This window comes from Rhinatrema bivittatum, chromosome 4 (genome assembly GCF_901001135.1).
Source record: "Rhinatrema bivittatum chromosome 4, aRhiBiv1.1, whole genome shotgun sequence".
Lineage (NCBI taxonomy): Eukaryota > Metazoa > Chordata > Amphibia > Gymnophiona > Rhinatrematidae > Rhinatrema > Rhinatrema bivittatum.
Genome location: NC_042618.1, coordinates 214,434,154 through 214,451,844, shown reverse-complemented (window position 1 = coordinate 214,451,844; position 17,691 = coordinate 214,434,154). Strand labels below are relative to the sequence as shown.

At 42.3% G+C, this 17,691-nt stretch overlaps 1 protein-coding gene across 1 annotated transcript in view; it reads left to right on the top strand.

Annotated features, from left to right (window-relative positions):
- The first annotated feature begins 3,010 nt into the window (after positions 1-3,010).
- Positions 3,011-17,691, top strand: part of BSN (bassoon presynaptic cytomatrix protein) — a 618,895-nt gene continuing 604,214 nt past the window's right edge. The window contains exon 1 of the mRNA XM_029599675.1: positions 3,011-3,299. Coding sequence (XP_029455535.1) covers positions 3,142-3,299 — 158 coding nt within the window. The 5' untranslated portion in view covers positions 3,011-3,141. The remainder of the gene's footprint in view (positions 3,300-17,691) is intronic.

Genomic DNA, 17,691 nt, shown 5'->3' with positions numbered 1-17,691 from the left:
CTTTAGGTAGTGCGCACTAACGGTAACAGTGAGCGCACTAACCCCGTTAGTGCGCACTAACTACGGATGATTTAAAATACTGGTTCTACATTCCCATTGCCTGTTTTCCAGGTGGTGCGAACCAGTGGGAGCTGGGAACCGTACATTTAGCTAACGGACTCCTTAAAAATTGATACGTTTTACTTAAAAGTTGCAATTTTTGGCTGTGCGCACTAACTTTAGGTAGTGCGCACTAACGGTAACAGTGAGCGCACTAACCCCGTTAGTGCGCACTAACTACGGATGATTTAAAATACTGGTTCTACATTCCCATTGCCTGTTTTCCAGGTGGTGCGAACCAGTGGGAGCTGGGAACCGTACATTTAGCTAACGGACTCCTTAAAAATTGATACGTTTTACTTAAAAGTTGCAATTTTTGGCTGTGCGCACTAACTTTAGGTAGTGCGCACTAACGGTAACAGTGAGCGCACTAACCCCGTTAGTGCGCACTAACTACGGATGATTTAAAATACTGGTTCTACATTCCCATTGCCTGTTTTCCAGGTGGTGCGAACCAGTGGGAGCTGGGAACCGTACATTTAGCTAACGGACTCCTTAAAAATTGATACGTTTTACTTAAAAGTTGCAATTTTTGGCTGTGCGCACTAACTTTAGGTAGTGCGCACTAACGGTAACAGTGAGCGCACTAACCCCGTTAGTGCGCACTAACTCCGTTCGTATAAAAAAACCAAAACACACGCGAAAAACTAAATTTTTAAACGAATCGGTCGACCGAAGCCAGACCCGATACCTAAACACGAAGCACATCTCTAATGCATAACCAGCATAGCTCTCTGCTTCAACGGCAGGGGAGAAGAAAAACTGATACTTCACGCATAACCAGCATAGCTCTCTGCTTCAACGGCAGGGGAGAAGAAAAACTGATACTTCACGCATATCCAGCATAGCTCTCTGCTTCAACGGCAGGGGAGAAGAAAAACAACCAATAAGGGCTGAATAACATAGTCTGGGTAAAACAAATAAGCATGGGTGTAGCTTGCTTATTGCGGCGGTTACTACCCCTAACTAATCAAGCTTGATATTTCACTTGGATGCAGCTCCATCACTGCTCTCTACATCAATGGTGGGGTGGAAGGGAAATAGTACCAAAGAGCTAAGAGAAACAGATAAGTATGAGAAAAAAAAATGTGTGAAGCTTCTGGGCAGACTGGATGGGCCGTTTGGTCTTCTTCTGCCATCATGGGTTAGCATGGGGCACATTTAAAACTAATTGGAGAAAGTTCTTTTTTACTCAACGCACAATTAAACTCTGGAATTTGTTGCCAGAGGATGTGGTTAGTACAGTTAGTATAGCTGTGTTTAAAAAAGGATTGGATAAGTTCTTGAAGGAGAAGTCCATTGCCTGCTATTAAGTTCACTTAGAGAATAGCCACTGCCATTAGCAATGGTAACATGGAATAGACTTAGTTTTGGGTAATTGCCAGGTTCTTATGGCCTGGATTGGCCACTGTTGGAAACAGGATGCTGGGCTTGATGGACCCTTGGTCTGACCCAGTATGGCATTTTCTTATGTTCTTATTTCTATATATGTTTCTATGTAAGGGATTGCAGAATGTGCTGACCCTATCTTTGCTCCTCCTGACCTTGTTTCTCCTTCCCATCCCTGCCCCACTTACCTTCTCAAGTAGCAGAGTGGTGCAGGACTCTTCCCTCCCTTAGGTGGTTTGCAGAATCCAGTCTGTCAGCCATCCCATCCCTGCACTGTCTATGAGAATTATTAAAATTCATGGGCCAGTAGTTCCAGGCTGCTGATCTTACAATGCAGGTGATCAGCAACAAGGAAGTGCCATGCAACCAAGTTTGAAAATTCTTACAAGTGCTTTAACTGTGTGGCACCCAGAGATTTTCACATCTTTAAGTCTAAAGTCTTGATAAAAGAAATGAAAAGCAAATTTGCCACAGTTCAAAAAGGTTCCAGACTGCTGTGTTCTATCACGGAACTTTTGCTTTGTTTTGGTAAGTATCATTTGTATAAACCGTCGGTGTTCATTATTGTGAGGTGCCCCGAGTTGGTCATCAAATGAATACTGAAATAAATACATTTTAATGCAAGTTTAAGACATCATTATCTCACTAGGACCAGATATACTAAAAGATTCTACCTATTTTGAGCGTGGTTCACTATAGCTTTTTTTCCTTATTTTCTCACTGTACTGCAAATATATATATTCCAAATAGTTCTGTGCCTACAGTGGCAACATTTAGGGGGTGGCAAATTTCCTGCTTCTTCCCCCTGCGGCCCTGATATCCTGCTCCCCCTCCAGACATCTGCTCCTGACATCCAGCTCTGGTTCATTCAGGGGAAAAAAAAAATGCAGACTACGCCTGCCTCCATAGAACCTGCCTTCCCTGGGTTTCCATGCAGAGGACAGCGGCCTGCTTACCCCATTTACATCCCCGTGATAACTGCCCCTGGAGCCAAGGTCGCAAACCTGAAAGGTTTGCTGAGAGGCCGGCACTATATCCATGCAGGGAGACAGTCTGGATTCCAAAGCATCGCCCACTGCATACTGCAGGTGAAAGTTCTGCCCTGGATTACTAGGTTTTTGGGTTTTTGTTTTTTTTTAATTTCTCAGTCATTGAATCATGCAGAATATCCCGCGCAGCAGAGGAAGGGACAATGCTGACGTTCCTCGCCGAAAAAGGCAGGAAAGCTGCTAATCCCATCCCCATCGACCTCCAGGGTCTTAAGGAAACTGCACGGGACCAAAGCGCAGGGGGCCTGCCATGTGCTTGCTAGTGGTTTCTCCAGCCCCGCGTCCATCCTTTACGTTAAGTGGCCAGTGCGGAACCACCTGGCTAAACTCCCGTAGTATTCCCGCCTCTTTCTTTGAGTGACAGCTGGTTGTTGTCATAGGCGTAGACGAAAAAGAGTGGAAGAGGGATGCGCGCGCGCAGGCGCGCTCGGAGTCGGTTCCTGGCGCTCAGCCTCGGCGGCAGTAGGGGGAGGGAGATGCTGAAGGCTGGGTGATGGCGGAAGCGGTGGCTCGCTGAACGTGTGAGGGGGGGGGGAAACGGCTTCTCTTTCTAGCTCTGCCAGGTCTCTGGCCACTAACGTGTCCGCCGAGTAGCGGCGTCGCCATGGGTAATGAAGCGAGCCTGGAAGGAGGAGGAGGTGGGCAGCCACCTGACAGCGCCGGCCCAGTCACTCCGCAGCCCGGAGCGGCAATCAAGACGCCTTCAGCACCGAGCGGCGGACAGCTCTCCGCGGCGAGCCTCGCCAGCGGCGGCGGCAGCAGGTATGAAATGGGGGCAGCTGGCCTACTACCCAACCCGGCCTCAGGGGGGCTCCTGTCCCGGTCCAGAGTTTAAGGCTCCCGCATTCCGGGAGCTTCGCATGGCCGGAAATCAAACTCTGCTCCTGCGCTGCCTCCCGCTCACCTCCTTACTCCGCAGAGATCGCACTTATTTTCCTTCCTTGTCAGTAAAACAGAATCTGTGTATTTCTGTGTGAGAAAAAAAAAAAAAACCAAACAAACCTGATCAGTTGGCAATGACTTTGGGAATATGTGACAGGAACGGTGGGGGATCGGCAGTCCTGACAACAAAAACAAGAACCAGAAAAAGAAGGCTTTTGTACTTCTGGGCAAATGTGCCCTTCTCTTGCATCATTATCAACCCAATTGTATTAGGCAGTTGGAGTTGAAGAGATGCGTGTTTCAGGACTGCTCCTATTGCATAGCGGTTGGTTTCCCCTGTCACAGACAATCCTGGCCTTTTCCATTCCTGTAAAACAGGACTGCCATTGGGGAATAAATTACTCGTGGAAAAGAAATCGGTTCATTATTCTCGGCGAGATCTTTGCTAGCCACATGAAGGGTTATTTTTGTCACAGCAGTACAGCAATATTTGGTCGTGGTGAAATTTGAGAGTGCATCTTACAGGCTTGGGCAGTGCAGGTGAAGCACATTTTTCTACGTACATGTAATTATGCCCAGGCTAGGTTTCCGAATAGTGGCTTTTAAAGAAACTGTTTATTTTAATCCTTCTCTGCAATTTTTAATACTGCTTTCTTGTGACGGTTTTTGACGTATAGCTCTTTTTCATAGAAACATATAGAAACATAGAACATGACGGTAGATAAAGACCATATGGCCCGTCCATTCTCCCTAGCCACACCTGCTGCTTAGCTTTACAATCCCTTCCTTTCCCTAAGCGATCCTCTGTGCGTCTCCCATGCTTTCTTGAATTTTGATACTATCCTTGTTTCTGTCACCTCCACTGGGAGGCTGTTCCATGCGCCCACCACCCTTTCTAACAGAAAATATATTAAGATACTAAAATGTAAAATAATACTTTTCACATGGAAATAAGTCCATCAAATGAAAAGCTTCCAGTTGTTCAATTAAAAATGTAATAAAGTATCCAGTTTAAGTTCTGGACATTCCCCAAGAGCATATGCTATGTTTATTCATGGAATCAAAATGAGAAAAACACTACTAAGGATATATAAATACCATCAATGTATGCGTTTGTGCTTACATGTTCATTCAGAATGACTGTGTCTTCATCAGTGAGCTGAAAGGGAGTCATTTTGGGCTGTTATGCTGTGAACTGGGTATTATGATTAGGAATATAAGGAAAGTTGGAGACTGAAACAGAAAACTGTTGCTTTTTGATGTTGCAATATATTGTGTGCATAAAGGTGACTAAAGAGTAGGATTGTAATATTCATGAAAAACAACATATAGGTCAGTATATATGAACAGCATATTTTCCCATTTATTTGTACAATTATCTATTGCCTAAGTTCAAACAAGAGGATACAAAATGGTTATGTGCAGCTTGTACTTGAATGATTACCAAGATTGTGGAATAAAACATTTTGTTATTTACAGTGGTAAAATGTGCTGATTGCATCATATAAGCATGATTTGATGGATATCAGAAAATAACATCCGTATACTGCCGCATGAAAAACTCTTACCCTTGGCATGCAATCTAAAACAAAGATATACAACTATTTTGTGTGTTAACTACCTTAAAGCAGCAATAATTACTTTGATTGGTTAACATACAAACTAACCAATTTTTTTGATTGTTGTAGACTTTTGCTCTTATTGTTAAATCCTCATAATGTAATATTATTTTAATTCCTGTTTTAAGAATAATAGATATGCATCTTTCTATATATGTTCTTATGTCATACTCCGTGTCCACAATTTTCCTTCTCTTGACTCTATTCTTTAGCTATTCTTTTTTTTATATGTATCAGTGTGATATCTGCATGTGGTTCTAGTAAAGATCAGTAGAGTAGAGCCCTGATTTATGTGAGGGTTCCTTTCATCCCATCCTGGATCTCAAAAGGGTCAACCATTATTTGAAGGTGACTCATTTTCACATGGAAATCTTATGTTCTGTGGTTTTGGCAGTGCAGTCAGGGGAATTTCTGATCTCCCTGGATCTGTCCGAGGCCTACTTTCATATTCCCATTCATTTGGAACACCAACATTTTCTTCGTTTTGCGGTGTTGGGCACCATTATCAGTTTCGGGTGCTGCCCTTTGGACTAACCACCGCTCCCAGAACATTTTCCAAGGTTATGGTGTTAGTGGAGGCAGCCTTGAGAAGAGACGGATCCTGGTGCACCCGACTGGCTGATTCGAGCCAAGTCTCAGGAAGAGAGCCACCTGGTGATACACAAGGTGATCTCCTTGTTGCAGGATCTCAGTTGGGGGGGGGGGGGTGCTAGTCATTGGAGTATCTGGGGGTTTGGTTCGACATGGGGCAGGATAGAGTTTTCCTGCTGCAAATTCGGATTCAGAAATTGATGTTTCAGGTGCGTCAGTTGGTGAATGCTATACATCCAACGGTGTGGACCTATCTATATGTGCTTGGTTTGATGGTGTCAACCCTGGAAGTGGTGCCATGGGCAAGGGCGCATATGTGTCCTCTTCAGCGCTGTCTGCTGTCTTGTTGGAACCTGCAGTCTCTGGACTATTTGGTTTGGCTCCACTTGCTGGAACATCAATCACCTGGAAGCCCAGGCAGTCCAGTTGGCATGCTTGCAGTTCAGCCACAGGCTGCAGGTTCAAGTGGTCTACATGATTTTGGACAACATGATGATGGTGGCCTTCATCAACTGTCAGGGAGGAACCAAGAGCCAGCAGGTGTCGCTGGAAATAGACTAGCTTATGGAGTGGGTGGAAGGACATTTACAGATCTCAGTCTCTCACATTGCAGGAAAAGACAACGTAAGAGCAGACTTTCTCAGCCGGGAGAGTCTGGACCCAGGACAATGGATGTTGTCAGATGAGTCATTTCAGCTGATTGTGGATCGCTGGGGCTTCCATCCGAGGACCTGCTGGCAACTTCTCGCAATGTGAAAGTTCCTTGATTCTACAGTAGCAGGAGAGATCCGAGGTCCCTGGGCATAGATGCTTTTGTACGGGTCTGGCTGGAAGACAGATTGCTTTATGCCTTTCCTTTGAGGTCCTTGCTGGGCAGGATGATTCGCAAAATCGAAGGCCACAGGGGCTAGTACTCCTTGTGGTGCTGGACTGGCCCAGGCATCCGTGGTATGCAGATTTGCGGAGACTCCTGGTGGAGACCCCCCTTAGTCTTCCGCTAAGTATGAATCTGTTACAGCAGGGTCCAGCTCTTCAAGAGGATCCAACTCTGTTCTGTCTTATGGTATGGCCCTTGAGAAGGCTTACCTGTTGAAGCGTGGTTATTCCTCCATGGTGATTTCCACCTTACTCCATGCTCGCAAGTTCTCCACTTCCTTAGCTTATGTGTGGGTTTGAAGAGTTTTTGAGGCCTGGTGTGAGGAGCATGGTATTCTTCATCGTTCAGTTAAGATCTCACTCATTCTGGAATTTTTGCAGGATGGGTTGAATAAAGGATTGACCTTTAATTCCTTGAAGGTGCAGCTTGCAGCTCTTGCCTGTTTCAGAGGCCTGGTGAATAGTGCTTCCTTGTCATCTCATCCTGATGTGGTTCATTTTTTGAAGGGGGTGAAGCATCTTAGGCCTTCCTTGAGGTTACCGGTTCCCTTGTGGAGTCTTAACTTGGTGTTGGCTTTTTTGGCGGGCCCTATGTTCCAACTGCTGCATGGCCTTTCCTTGCGGTTGTTAACCTTGAAGATAGTGTTCCTGGTGGCTATATGTTCTGTGCATCGAATTTCTGAGCTGCAGGCCTTGTCTTGCCAGGAGCCGTTCCTTCAGTTGACTCCAGAGGTGTTACAACTGCATTCTGTTTCATCCTTCTTGCCCAAAGTGGTGTTGGACTTTTATTTGAATCAGTTCATCTCCTTGCCATCCCTGGATAAAGTCAGGGATGCGGAAGAGTATTGCCTTCTACACCCCTTAGATGTTGTGTGCTACCTGGAGGTTTCTGAACTTTTCCAGAAGAGAGGTTGTCTGTTTGTCCTCCATGGCGGAAATAAGCAGGGCACTTCAGTTTTGCGGTCTACAAGAGCTCGTTGGATTAAGGAAGTGGTCATGGCCACATATGTGGATGCTGAGAAGCCATTGCCTACTCAGGTTCAAGCTCATTCAACTAGGGCTCAGGCAGTATCTTGGGCAGAGTTTCGATTGTTGTCTCTCGTCAATATCTGCTGAGCTGTGACATGGTCCTCCTTACACACTTTATCCAGGATAATGAGGCATTTGCATGTGGGGTGTTAACTGGTCCACAGGCAGCCTCCCGCCCTGTTAGTAAGTAGCTTTGGTACATCCCACTGGTCCTGAGTCCTTCTGTCTACATGCTAGGAAATGGAGAAATTACTTACCTGATAATTTTGTTTTCATTAGTGTAGATAGATGGACTCAGCTTCCCATCCTTGACTGCTCCTTGAGTGTGTCAGTACTCCTCCTGTGGGGCTCTGGGTCCCAAGGGATTACTGGTAAGTGTTCATCCAGTCCCTAGATTGGGGAACCTAGTTTCTTACATGAGTTCAGTGTTTCTTGTTAGTTGAGTACGGTAATGGTTGCCTGTTTTTAATCATGTTTTTTGTTAGTCTGTCCACAGTTGCTTTTGAAGAGAATACTGGCAGGCTGGGGTCACTGCAGCAGTATATATATATTGTGACGTCAGCTTGCTCCGTCTCTATCCGCTGGCATGGGAGCATAACCCACTGGTCCTGAGACCATCTGTCCACATGAAGGAAAGTGAAATTATCAGGTAAGTAATTTCTCCAATATTCTACCTTTTCCTAAAAGTAGGCTCATGGTATTACAAAAAGTAACAAGGCATTGAATATATAAGTAATAGTAATAGATACATACAGATATGGTAATAGTATGGGGTAGATTTATAGTAAATATATACAAAAAGTTGGTAGATTTGGGTAGAGCTGAGGAAGTGGGTGTATTGGAATAAATTACGTATATATAATTAAGTAGAAAATTAAACATCAGCGGTGTGACAGATAAATATAAATATATATTTTTTCTAATTCTTTATTTATAATCCAGTCAATGATATCTGATAATTTTCATAACAATAATGAGTAAATTTTCAAATGGGTTATATGCGTACTTGCGCATATGCTATTTTATAAATTTGATGGCCAATTTTAAACGCGTGACTGTGCCTTGCATGCACTGTGTGCATTTTTGAAGGGGCCCGGCCACGCGTGTAACCCCCGGTACGCGCCGAAGTGCCGGGCCTCTAGAAAGGGGTAAGGCGGGGGGCGGGCCAAGACAGTGCCTTTAGGCCCTGTCCCCAGGAAGCATACGCCTGCAGCCGGCCGGTGCGCATTACTTACTTCTGCTCCAAAGGAGCAGGTAAGTTAACAAACCAAAAAAAATAGGATAGGTAGGGGTTGAGGAGGAGAGGGGTAGAAAGGATAGGGTTAGCGTTAGGGAAGTTCCCTCCCAGTCTGCTCCTTAATTGGACCAGACTGGAAGGGAACCGTGAAAAATGAAATTGCATTGCTGCACATAAAGTAAAAAATATCCCCCCTGCGTGCTCAAATCGCGGGCCGACTGCACATGCGGATGTTAAAATTCGGCGAGTTTGTGCGTGGATATCGAATTTATATAATCCGCGTATTCATGTGTGTGCGCTGGGAATCGTGTGCACATGGACACGCGTGCCCTCCTTTTAAAATCTACCACATTGTTTGTAATTTTTAGTTTCGTGCATACATTTACCTGCACAAAAAGGGGCACTCCAGGGCGGAGCAAAGAGATACATGTGCAAATTGCTATTTCATAGTTGATTTATGTGAATTCATTAGTCAATTTATTGTGCAGTTTTAACTAGCACAATTGATATTAGACTTGACTGCTATTTTTAGCTGGGAAATTTGAGTGAAGTACTAGGAATGTCTTGGTGAACTGGAATGGGTAACTGGAAGTGTTGGTATACTGGCGATTTCAAGTACACGTGCCTATTTTAAAATATCCCTACCTCCATGTACAAATAAAGGTTTTACACGAACAAGTTATTTTTTTTTCACACATAAAATATACGTGTTTATGTTTATAGAATAGAGAGTGAAAGTATGTGCTTTCATTGCATTGTGAATGTTCGCGTGTGCTGAAACATACATGCGTATGATGGACAAATATATGTGTATTTTATAATCTACATGTACAGATTATAAAATACTATAGTAGATCTCTGTGCATCCATATACGTGTGTATATAGGGCCATGCGGAGTTGTTTGAAAGTTATACTCCCTGGATGCAGATACTACATAACATGACAAATGCATCCATACAAATGTGCGAAACTGCAAGTTTAACACTATTTATAATCTATAACGTAAAAGAGCCCCATATCAACAAAATATCTGCAAGCATCCCTTAAAGAATGTGTATGGATACCTCAGTTAGGGAAGGGCTAAGGGTAGTATCGAGTAGAACTAAGTGGAATATGATATGGAAGACAGGCTGAGTGGCGTAGGGGGAATGGTAGTGTCGACCTACACTGTAACTCTAGAGTTATTCTGCAACAGGGGAGGGGGGGGGGGGGAAGGGAATAGTAGGGGAATGGGGAGGGGGGGGGGAAAGTGGGGGGTGGGGGAAAATTTAAAAAATGAGGTACTTCGGTATTATGTTTAAAGTTTCTTGTAATGTGCTTTACAGTTATCACACTGATTATTGTCATTGAATTGTTTTTACAGACAGTGCCAATAAAACATATTTAAAAAAAAAAAAAATATCTGCAAGCATGAAAATAGAAATAAAGGTGAAATTAAAATAAAATCCATGGCATATCCTACAGCTCTGTTGAATAGTGCTCCCCAAAATATCTCCAAACTTGATCATATTTTCTTTGCTCTCCTTTCAATGAATATGATAATTTTTTAGTACCAGCTACCAAAAACATTTGTGCCTTTCACATTTTTATTGTTAGAACTGTTTCTCAATGTTCAGCTATAGTGAATCTGGCAGCTAAAAGCAAATGAGAAATTCATTTTTTTTTTTGAGGTTCTGGAACATTTAAAGCATTCAGTGATCTCAAAAGACCAAATTTAGGAGATATATCTACAATGTATCCTACTCTCTTTCTAATAGTATGAAACTTCTATTCAGAAGGACACAAATAGAAATGTCCACTGCGTGTGAATATTTGTGCCTTTGTGTCTGCACCTTCACTAGCATAAAGGATTTGAGCTTTGATGAAACTTATGGATATAAGTTGGGTATCTGTACGTACAATGGAAGAGATGAAACATTATATCAAATTGCCTCCTACATATTAATGTTTTATGGGCATTGGTCCACAACTGGTCCCAATCTGTTTCTTCCAATTGAATTGAAAACTCTTCATTCCATTTAGTTATTAAAGAGTGCGTTATGTCTAGGTTGCCAAAGCATTCTATCATTTTATTTAGCACAGCAATAATCCTAGTGGATTTTTTATGATAAAGGAGCACATATTTAGTTATATTCAGGTTCTTAGGTATTCATCCCTTATTCCTGTTTTTAATGAGAACAGAAAGCTCCAAATAATAAATATATGTATCTGCTGGAATGCCATGTTCTTTAACCAAGTATTCAAATGAATTTTTATTATTACCTAACCACACTATAACATACATATCTCAATCCTAGGTCACCCTAGCATTTCAGACATGTAGAACATAAGAACATGCCATACTGGGTCAGACCAAGGGTCCATCAAGCCCAGCATCTTGTTTCCAACAGTGGCCAATCCACTGGCATCTATAACCTCTTGGGATAAACCAGATATATAGGTGGAATTCTAGCATATTTAACTTCAAAACGCCTGTATACTTTCTGATATATAGTTAATGTGTGCAAAATAAGAGGACTAGTTCTGCAAGCTTATTTAAATAAAGGTGAGGCAGGGTCACTAGTAGGAACATTCACAAAATTTGTTTCTGCTGACTTCCAAGGAATAACAGTCCTGCTTTCATTCCATGACTTCAACCAAGGCCAACCAACTGCCCAGTCATAAAATTGCAAATTAAGAAAGCACATTCCACCCTTATTTTTGGGCAGCAAAAGGGATGAGAGATTCATACAAAGGTGCCTGTTCTGCCGAATAAAACTAGAGAGTACAGTTCAATTCCTTGAAAATTGTTGAGGATAACGAGCATGGCAAATGCTGGATCAGGTAAATAAACCTAAAAGGTACACTCATTTTTAACACATTCTGCCTGACCATGATGAGCATAAATCTCTACATTTATTTACTTAGATACTTTTAAATTTGTGCTTTAATTGAATTATAGTTTTTACTAAACAAGTCTCCGGTCTTTTTATTATAATAATACCTAGATATTTGAAGTCATCACGAGTTAGTTTAAATTGTGAGAGACATCTCTGAACAGGTGTCTCATGTTCAATTGGTATAATCTCAGATTTGGTAAAATTAACCTTATAGTCTGATACCTGACTATACTCATTTAAGATTTCTAAAAGCATAGGAGGTAATTTTCAAAAAGATTTACATGCATAAAAGTAGTAGATATTGTAACAAATTTCGAAAGCCCATTTACTTGCATAAAACCTTTTGACAATTCAATCCTATGGCATGAATTTTCAAAGGAAGTATGCAAGTAAAAGTAGCAATTTTCAAAAGCTCATTTACGTATGTAAAACCTTTTGAAAATTATCTCCTTATATGTGGACTTCTAGAAGTTAAAAACAAAAGCACATAAGTGCCAAGGTGGGACTGACCCAATGGCTATCAAGCCTAGCATCCTGTCTCTAACTGTGGCTAAGTCTGGGTCAGAAGTACACATCAGATCCCCTGTAGTTGATCTGTTTCTTGTATCTCACTCCCAGAGAAGCGCTGGCTTTCCCAAGTGTACCTGGCCAATAATAATAGCTTTATGTTCTTTTCCTTCAGGAACCTATCCAGTTCTCTTTTGAACCCCACTATATTAGTTGCCTTCACCATGTTCTCCAGCAAAAGATTCCATACCTTGATTGTGTACTGGGTGAAAAAATATTTTTTACAATTTGTTTTAAATCTGGCAGTTGCTAGTTTCATGGCATGTCCCCTAGTCCTTGTGGTGTTTGAAAGGATAAATAATCATTCCCTATTTACCCATTCCACCCCACTCATGATTTAATAAATCTGTCATCTATTCTCCAAGTTAAAGAGCCCTGATCTGTTTAGCCTTTCTCCTTATGGGAGCTTTTCCATTCCCTTTATCATTTTTGTCAGCCTTCTCTGTTCCTTCTCTATGGCCACTATGTCTTTTTTTTGAGATGAGATGACTAGAACTGCACTCAAGGTATGGTTGCATCATGGATCTGTTCGACGCATTATCATAGTCTCACTTTTATTCTCAATTCCTTTCCAAATAATTCCTAGCATTCTATTTGCCTTTCTACTCATTACTAAACACTGTGCTGGAGATTTCAAGGTATTATCCACAAGGACTCCAAGCGCCTTTCCCTGGATGGTGACTCCTAATACAGAATCCAGCAACCTGTAACTGGCATTATGTTTCCATACAGGCATTACTTCTCACTTGTCCACTTGAAATTCCATCTGCCATTTAGATATTTAGACTTCTAGTTTCACAAGGTCCTTCTGCAGCTCCTCACAATCCATTACTGTTTTAATGACTCAAAGCAATTTTGTGTTATCTGCAAATCTGGTCACCCCATTCCCTCTTCCTTTCTTCAGATAATTTATGAATAAACTAAATAGCAGAGGTCCCAGTACAAAGCCCCTGGAACACTCCATTTTAACAACCTGTCTCCATTTGGAAAACTGACCATTTAGCCGTACTCTTTATTTCCTATCTTTTATCCAGTTTCCAATCCACAGTAGGACACTACCTCCTATCCCATGACCTCCCAATTTCCTGCGGAGTTTCTTATTTAGGACCTAGTGTATTTGGATTTTCAGAAGATATTTGACAGATGAATTTTCAAAGGAGTTATACATGTAAATGTAACATACATAATGCAGATTTCAAAAGCCATTTACCTGCATTAAGTGCCCCTATCGTGGGTAAAACCTATTGCATTTCAACGGTATATATTGTAGCGATTTCAAAAGCTCACTTACACAAGTAAAGTGCATTTTCCTGGATCACCCCTGGAGCCCTTTTTAAATATTGGGGTTACATTAGCCACCCTCCAGTCTTCAGGGACAATGGATAATTTTAATGATAGGTTACAAATTTTTACCAATAGGTCTGAAATTTCATTTTTGAGTTCCTTCAGAACCCTGGGGTGTATACCATCTGGTCCAGGTGATTTACTACTTTTCAGTTTGTCAATCAGGCCTACCACGTCTTCTAGGTTCACCGTGATTTGGTTCAGTCCATCTGAATCATTACCCATGAAAACCTTCTCCAATACGGGCATCTCCCCAACATCCTCTTCAGTAAACACCGAAGCAAAAAAAAATCATTTAATCTTTCCGCGATGGCCTTATCTTCTCTAATTGCCCCTTTAATCCCTCGATCATCTAACGGTCCAACCTACTCCCTCACAGGCTTTCTGCTTTGGATATATTTAAGTTAGTTTTTACTGTGAGTTTTTACCTCTATGGCCAACTTCTTTTCAAATTCTCTCTTAGCCTGTCTTATCAATGTCTTACATCTAACTTGCCAACGCTTATGCATTATCCTATTTTCTTCTGTTGGATCCTTTTTCCAATTTTTGAATGAAGATCTTTTGGCTAAAATAGCTTCTTTCACCTCCCCTTTTAACCATGCTGGTTATCGTTTTGCCTTCTTTCCACCTTTCTTAATGTGTGGAATACATCTGGACTGTGCTTCTAGGATGGTATTTTTTAACAATGTCCACGCCTCTTGCACACTTTTTACCTTTGTAGCTGCTCCTTTCAGTTCTTTTCTAACTATTTTTCTCATTTTATCAAAGTTTCCCTTTTGAAAGTTTAGCACGAGAGCCGTGGATTTGCTTATTGTCCCCCTTCCAGTCATTAATTCAAATTTGATCATATTATGATCACTATTGCCAAGCGACCCACCACAGGATACTGGGCTTGATGGACCCTTGGTCTGACCCAGTATGGCATTTCTTATGTTCTTATGCTATATTCTAATTTTTGAAACTCGTTATTGCCCAGTAAAGATACATCTAATTTAATTTCCAAGAGTATCCTGGAGGAGATTGAAGAATTAGTCCAGGGTTAGGCAGCTCCAGTCCTCAAGTATCACAAACAGGTCTGGTTTTCAGGATATCTGAAAAGAATATGTATTAGATATACTGTATTCACACACACTGACCTCACTGTATGTAAATCTCATGCATGTTCGTTGTAGATATTATGAAAACCAGACCCATTTGCAGCATTCGAGGACAAGAATTACTCTGAGTAGGCTAATGCGAAGTAAAATTGGGTGGTGATCGGAGAAAATACAATGAAGGATCCTAATTCACTGAACTTAGGAGTCAGTGATGTGGAGAATAAAAAGTAGTCAGGTCTGCTAAAAGAACTAAATCTGGGAGAATAACATTTGTAGTCTACAGAGGGGTTACCGGTACTTATTCTTCAGATACTTTGAAGCTGATAATGCAAAATTAAATCTTCCAACTCTTTGCTACTATCATATGCCTAGGAACCTTCAATTTTTGGTTTTTATTGTTCTTTATTTTTCCTGGGAATTTATCAGGGTTTGTAATGATAAAAACAAAAACAAAAGAAAATCAGTGGGGAAAAAAATGGCTCATTATTTTTTCAGGAAAATATCGGAGTTTATTTTGGTGAACAGATGCCATTATCAGATTCTCCCACCCACCCACTCAGCAGCATCCCCTTTTCTACCCCCATCCCCTGCCTAACATGCCCCTCTCTTTCTCCTCCCACCCACATGTGTCCCCCACCACACACACTGCAATAGCATTCATCCTTACCGGTGGTGCTTCCAGGCTTCTTCTTCTCCCTCAGCTCACTCGCTCTGCAGCACTGCACTTCTGCTTTTATACAGGGCCAGAGTGCCTGCCAGAAAGTGCTTCTGGTGGACTGGGTCTGCTTGAAATGCCTTCCCAGCACCAGACAACTGGCACTTTGGCTGCTTTGAGGTTGAGGAGATGGGTCTTGAAACATGGCATGGGCGGCACTGGAGGGTGAGAACTTTCCCTGGTGGAGGGTGGGACTTGAAATACAAAGTTCGCTTTGGCCCACACTGGTTTTCAGCAGTGGTTTGAGGCTTTGAAATGCTGCATATGCAGTTTTGGAGCAGCTTTTTAATCAGACTAAAATTAGTGTGAATATTGGTTTAAACAGATTGTCATCTTTGGAAAAATTCTGGATCTATCTAATTCTGGGTTTAGCAAGTAATCTAGTCCCCACCCGTAATAGGAATATCGGGAATGTCTAAAAGCCATTTCTTCAGCTCCGATAAAAAGGAGGCTTACTTTTACTGAATATAACTCACATATCAGAATTATCCAACGATCTTTAGGGTCTTTAATCACACATGCTTATTGGTAGTGGCAGAGCCTTGTGTATTAGAATACATACTCTTCTACTTCTGGAGGTATATGAAATTGAAAATAATTGACCTTCCTGGATGGGCCTGAGTTTTTGATGTTCTGAATATGACAAGTGGGTCTTTTGGAGCACTGCTGTTTGTGTTTCATCTTCCCACAACTCTGAAGGATTCTTTTCCTTTTAATGGGCAAGAAATGCCATAGATATGGTGTGATAACAGTGTGACAAATATTAAGAATTATATGGATAGAGGTAGCCGAAAGAGGGTGAACCTTGTGGGATTCACGTTCTGGAAGGCTTCCAGTAGACTAGGATAAATTTCTGTTCAGTCTAGGAGAAAGCTTGGTAAAACAGCCAAGCTTTGACTTTTTTCCTGGAAGGTGAAGTAGCAAGTTTACCCTTGCATTGCCAGAGGTAACTTGTTCCATATTTTATGAGGAGAGTAGCTGAATGTGCAAAGTCTCATGCATGTTAGTCTAGCTGAAGCCAGTAGAGGGGAGGGTAGAAGGGCCTGTTGGGAGGATTGTTCCCTTGTGGGGGTGTAAGAGAGCAGAAGTTGGGAAATATATTTAGGGATGGTTGGTTTATACATGTGAAGACAAAGCAAGCGTTTTACATTTTATTCTGCTCTCAACTGGGAGCCAGTGTAACTGACAAAAAATTGGTATTAAATAGTTGGTGGATTTGGCACCTATCAGAAGTCTAGCTGCCATACTCTGCAAAAGTTGAAGACATTTGAGATTATTCCATGGTATTGCGCAATACAAAGAGTTGGAATAGTCAATGCTGCTGGCAATCAGTGAATGTATGAAGAAGATAGGTCCCATTTCTCAAAGTAATTATGCAGTTGATGAATCTGGTGTAGGTGCATAAAGGAGGTCTTTACCACTTGTAAAGATGTGAGGAGATGCTGGTTGAGTTGTTACCCCCCCCCCCCCCCCAACTATGTACAGAGCTATTAGGTTGTAAGGGAGTTCCTGACAAGGAGGATAGCATGTAATAGAGTGCACTCTTGTTCTAAAGTGCTCAGTATGCTATAGGGCGAATTTTAAAAGCCCTACATGTGGCAAATCCAGGAGATATGCGTGTGACTGGGATGTGCATTGGAAAGGATTTTGCAAAAAGGGGCGAGGCATGAGCAGGCCAGGCCAGCACCATTAAGTCAGAGTCGTACACAGCATGCGCCGGGATCCAATGACCACGTAGGTCGCTGCTGCTGTGGGCTGCGGTTAAGTAGTAAAACAAAAACATCTAGGATACTCAGCAGGGTTTTAGGGGTCGGGTGCTAGTAGGTTAAAAGGGAGGCAGATTAGGTAAGGGGTTTAGGAAGTCTGTTCCTTTACAGGGGCGAACTGGGAGGGAACAGGGAAATAGGCCCTAATGTGTCGCCACCCGCATCTACTAAAATCACCCCACTTATGCGCGCAAGATGGCATTCGCATGTACACGTGCACATCGATATAAAATCGTGCATGCGGGAAGCAGATTTTGTAACATGCGCGCAAATATGTGCGCATATTATAAAATCAGCGTGTCCATGTGCGCACGATGGCAAACACGCGCACATGTGTGCCCATACAAGATTCTAAAATTCTGCCTTTATGTTACTACTAGTCGTTAAGCCCTAACAACGGGCTACATTTAAAAAAATGTTTTCGGTCCATTTCCTTCCCACTCCCTCCCCCTCACTCTCCCTCTCATCTCCCCCCCTCCCCTCAGTCACTCCCCCTCTCTCAATCCCCTCCCCTTTCAGCTCATCCACAACCGGCAGACGGGGGGGAGGGT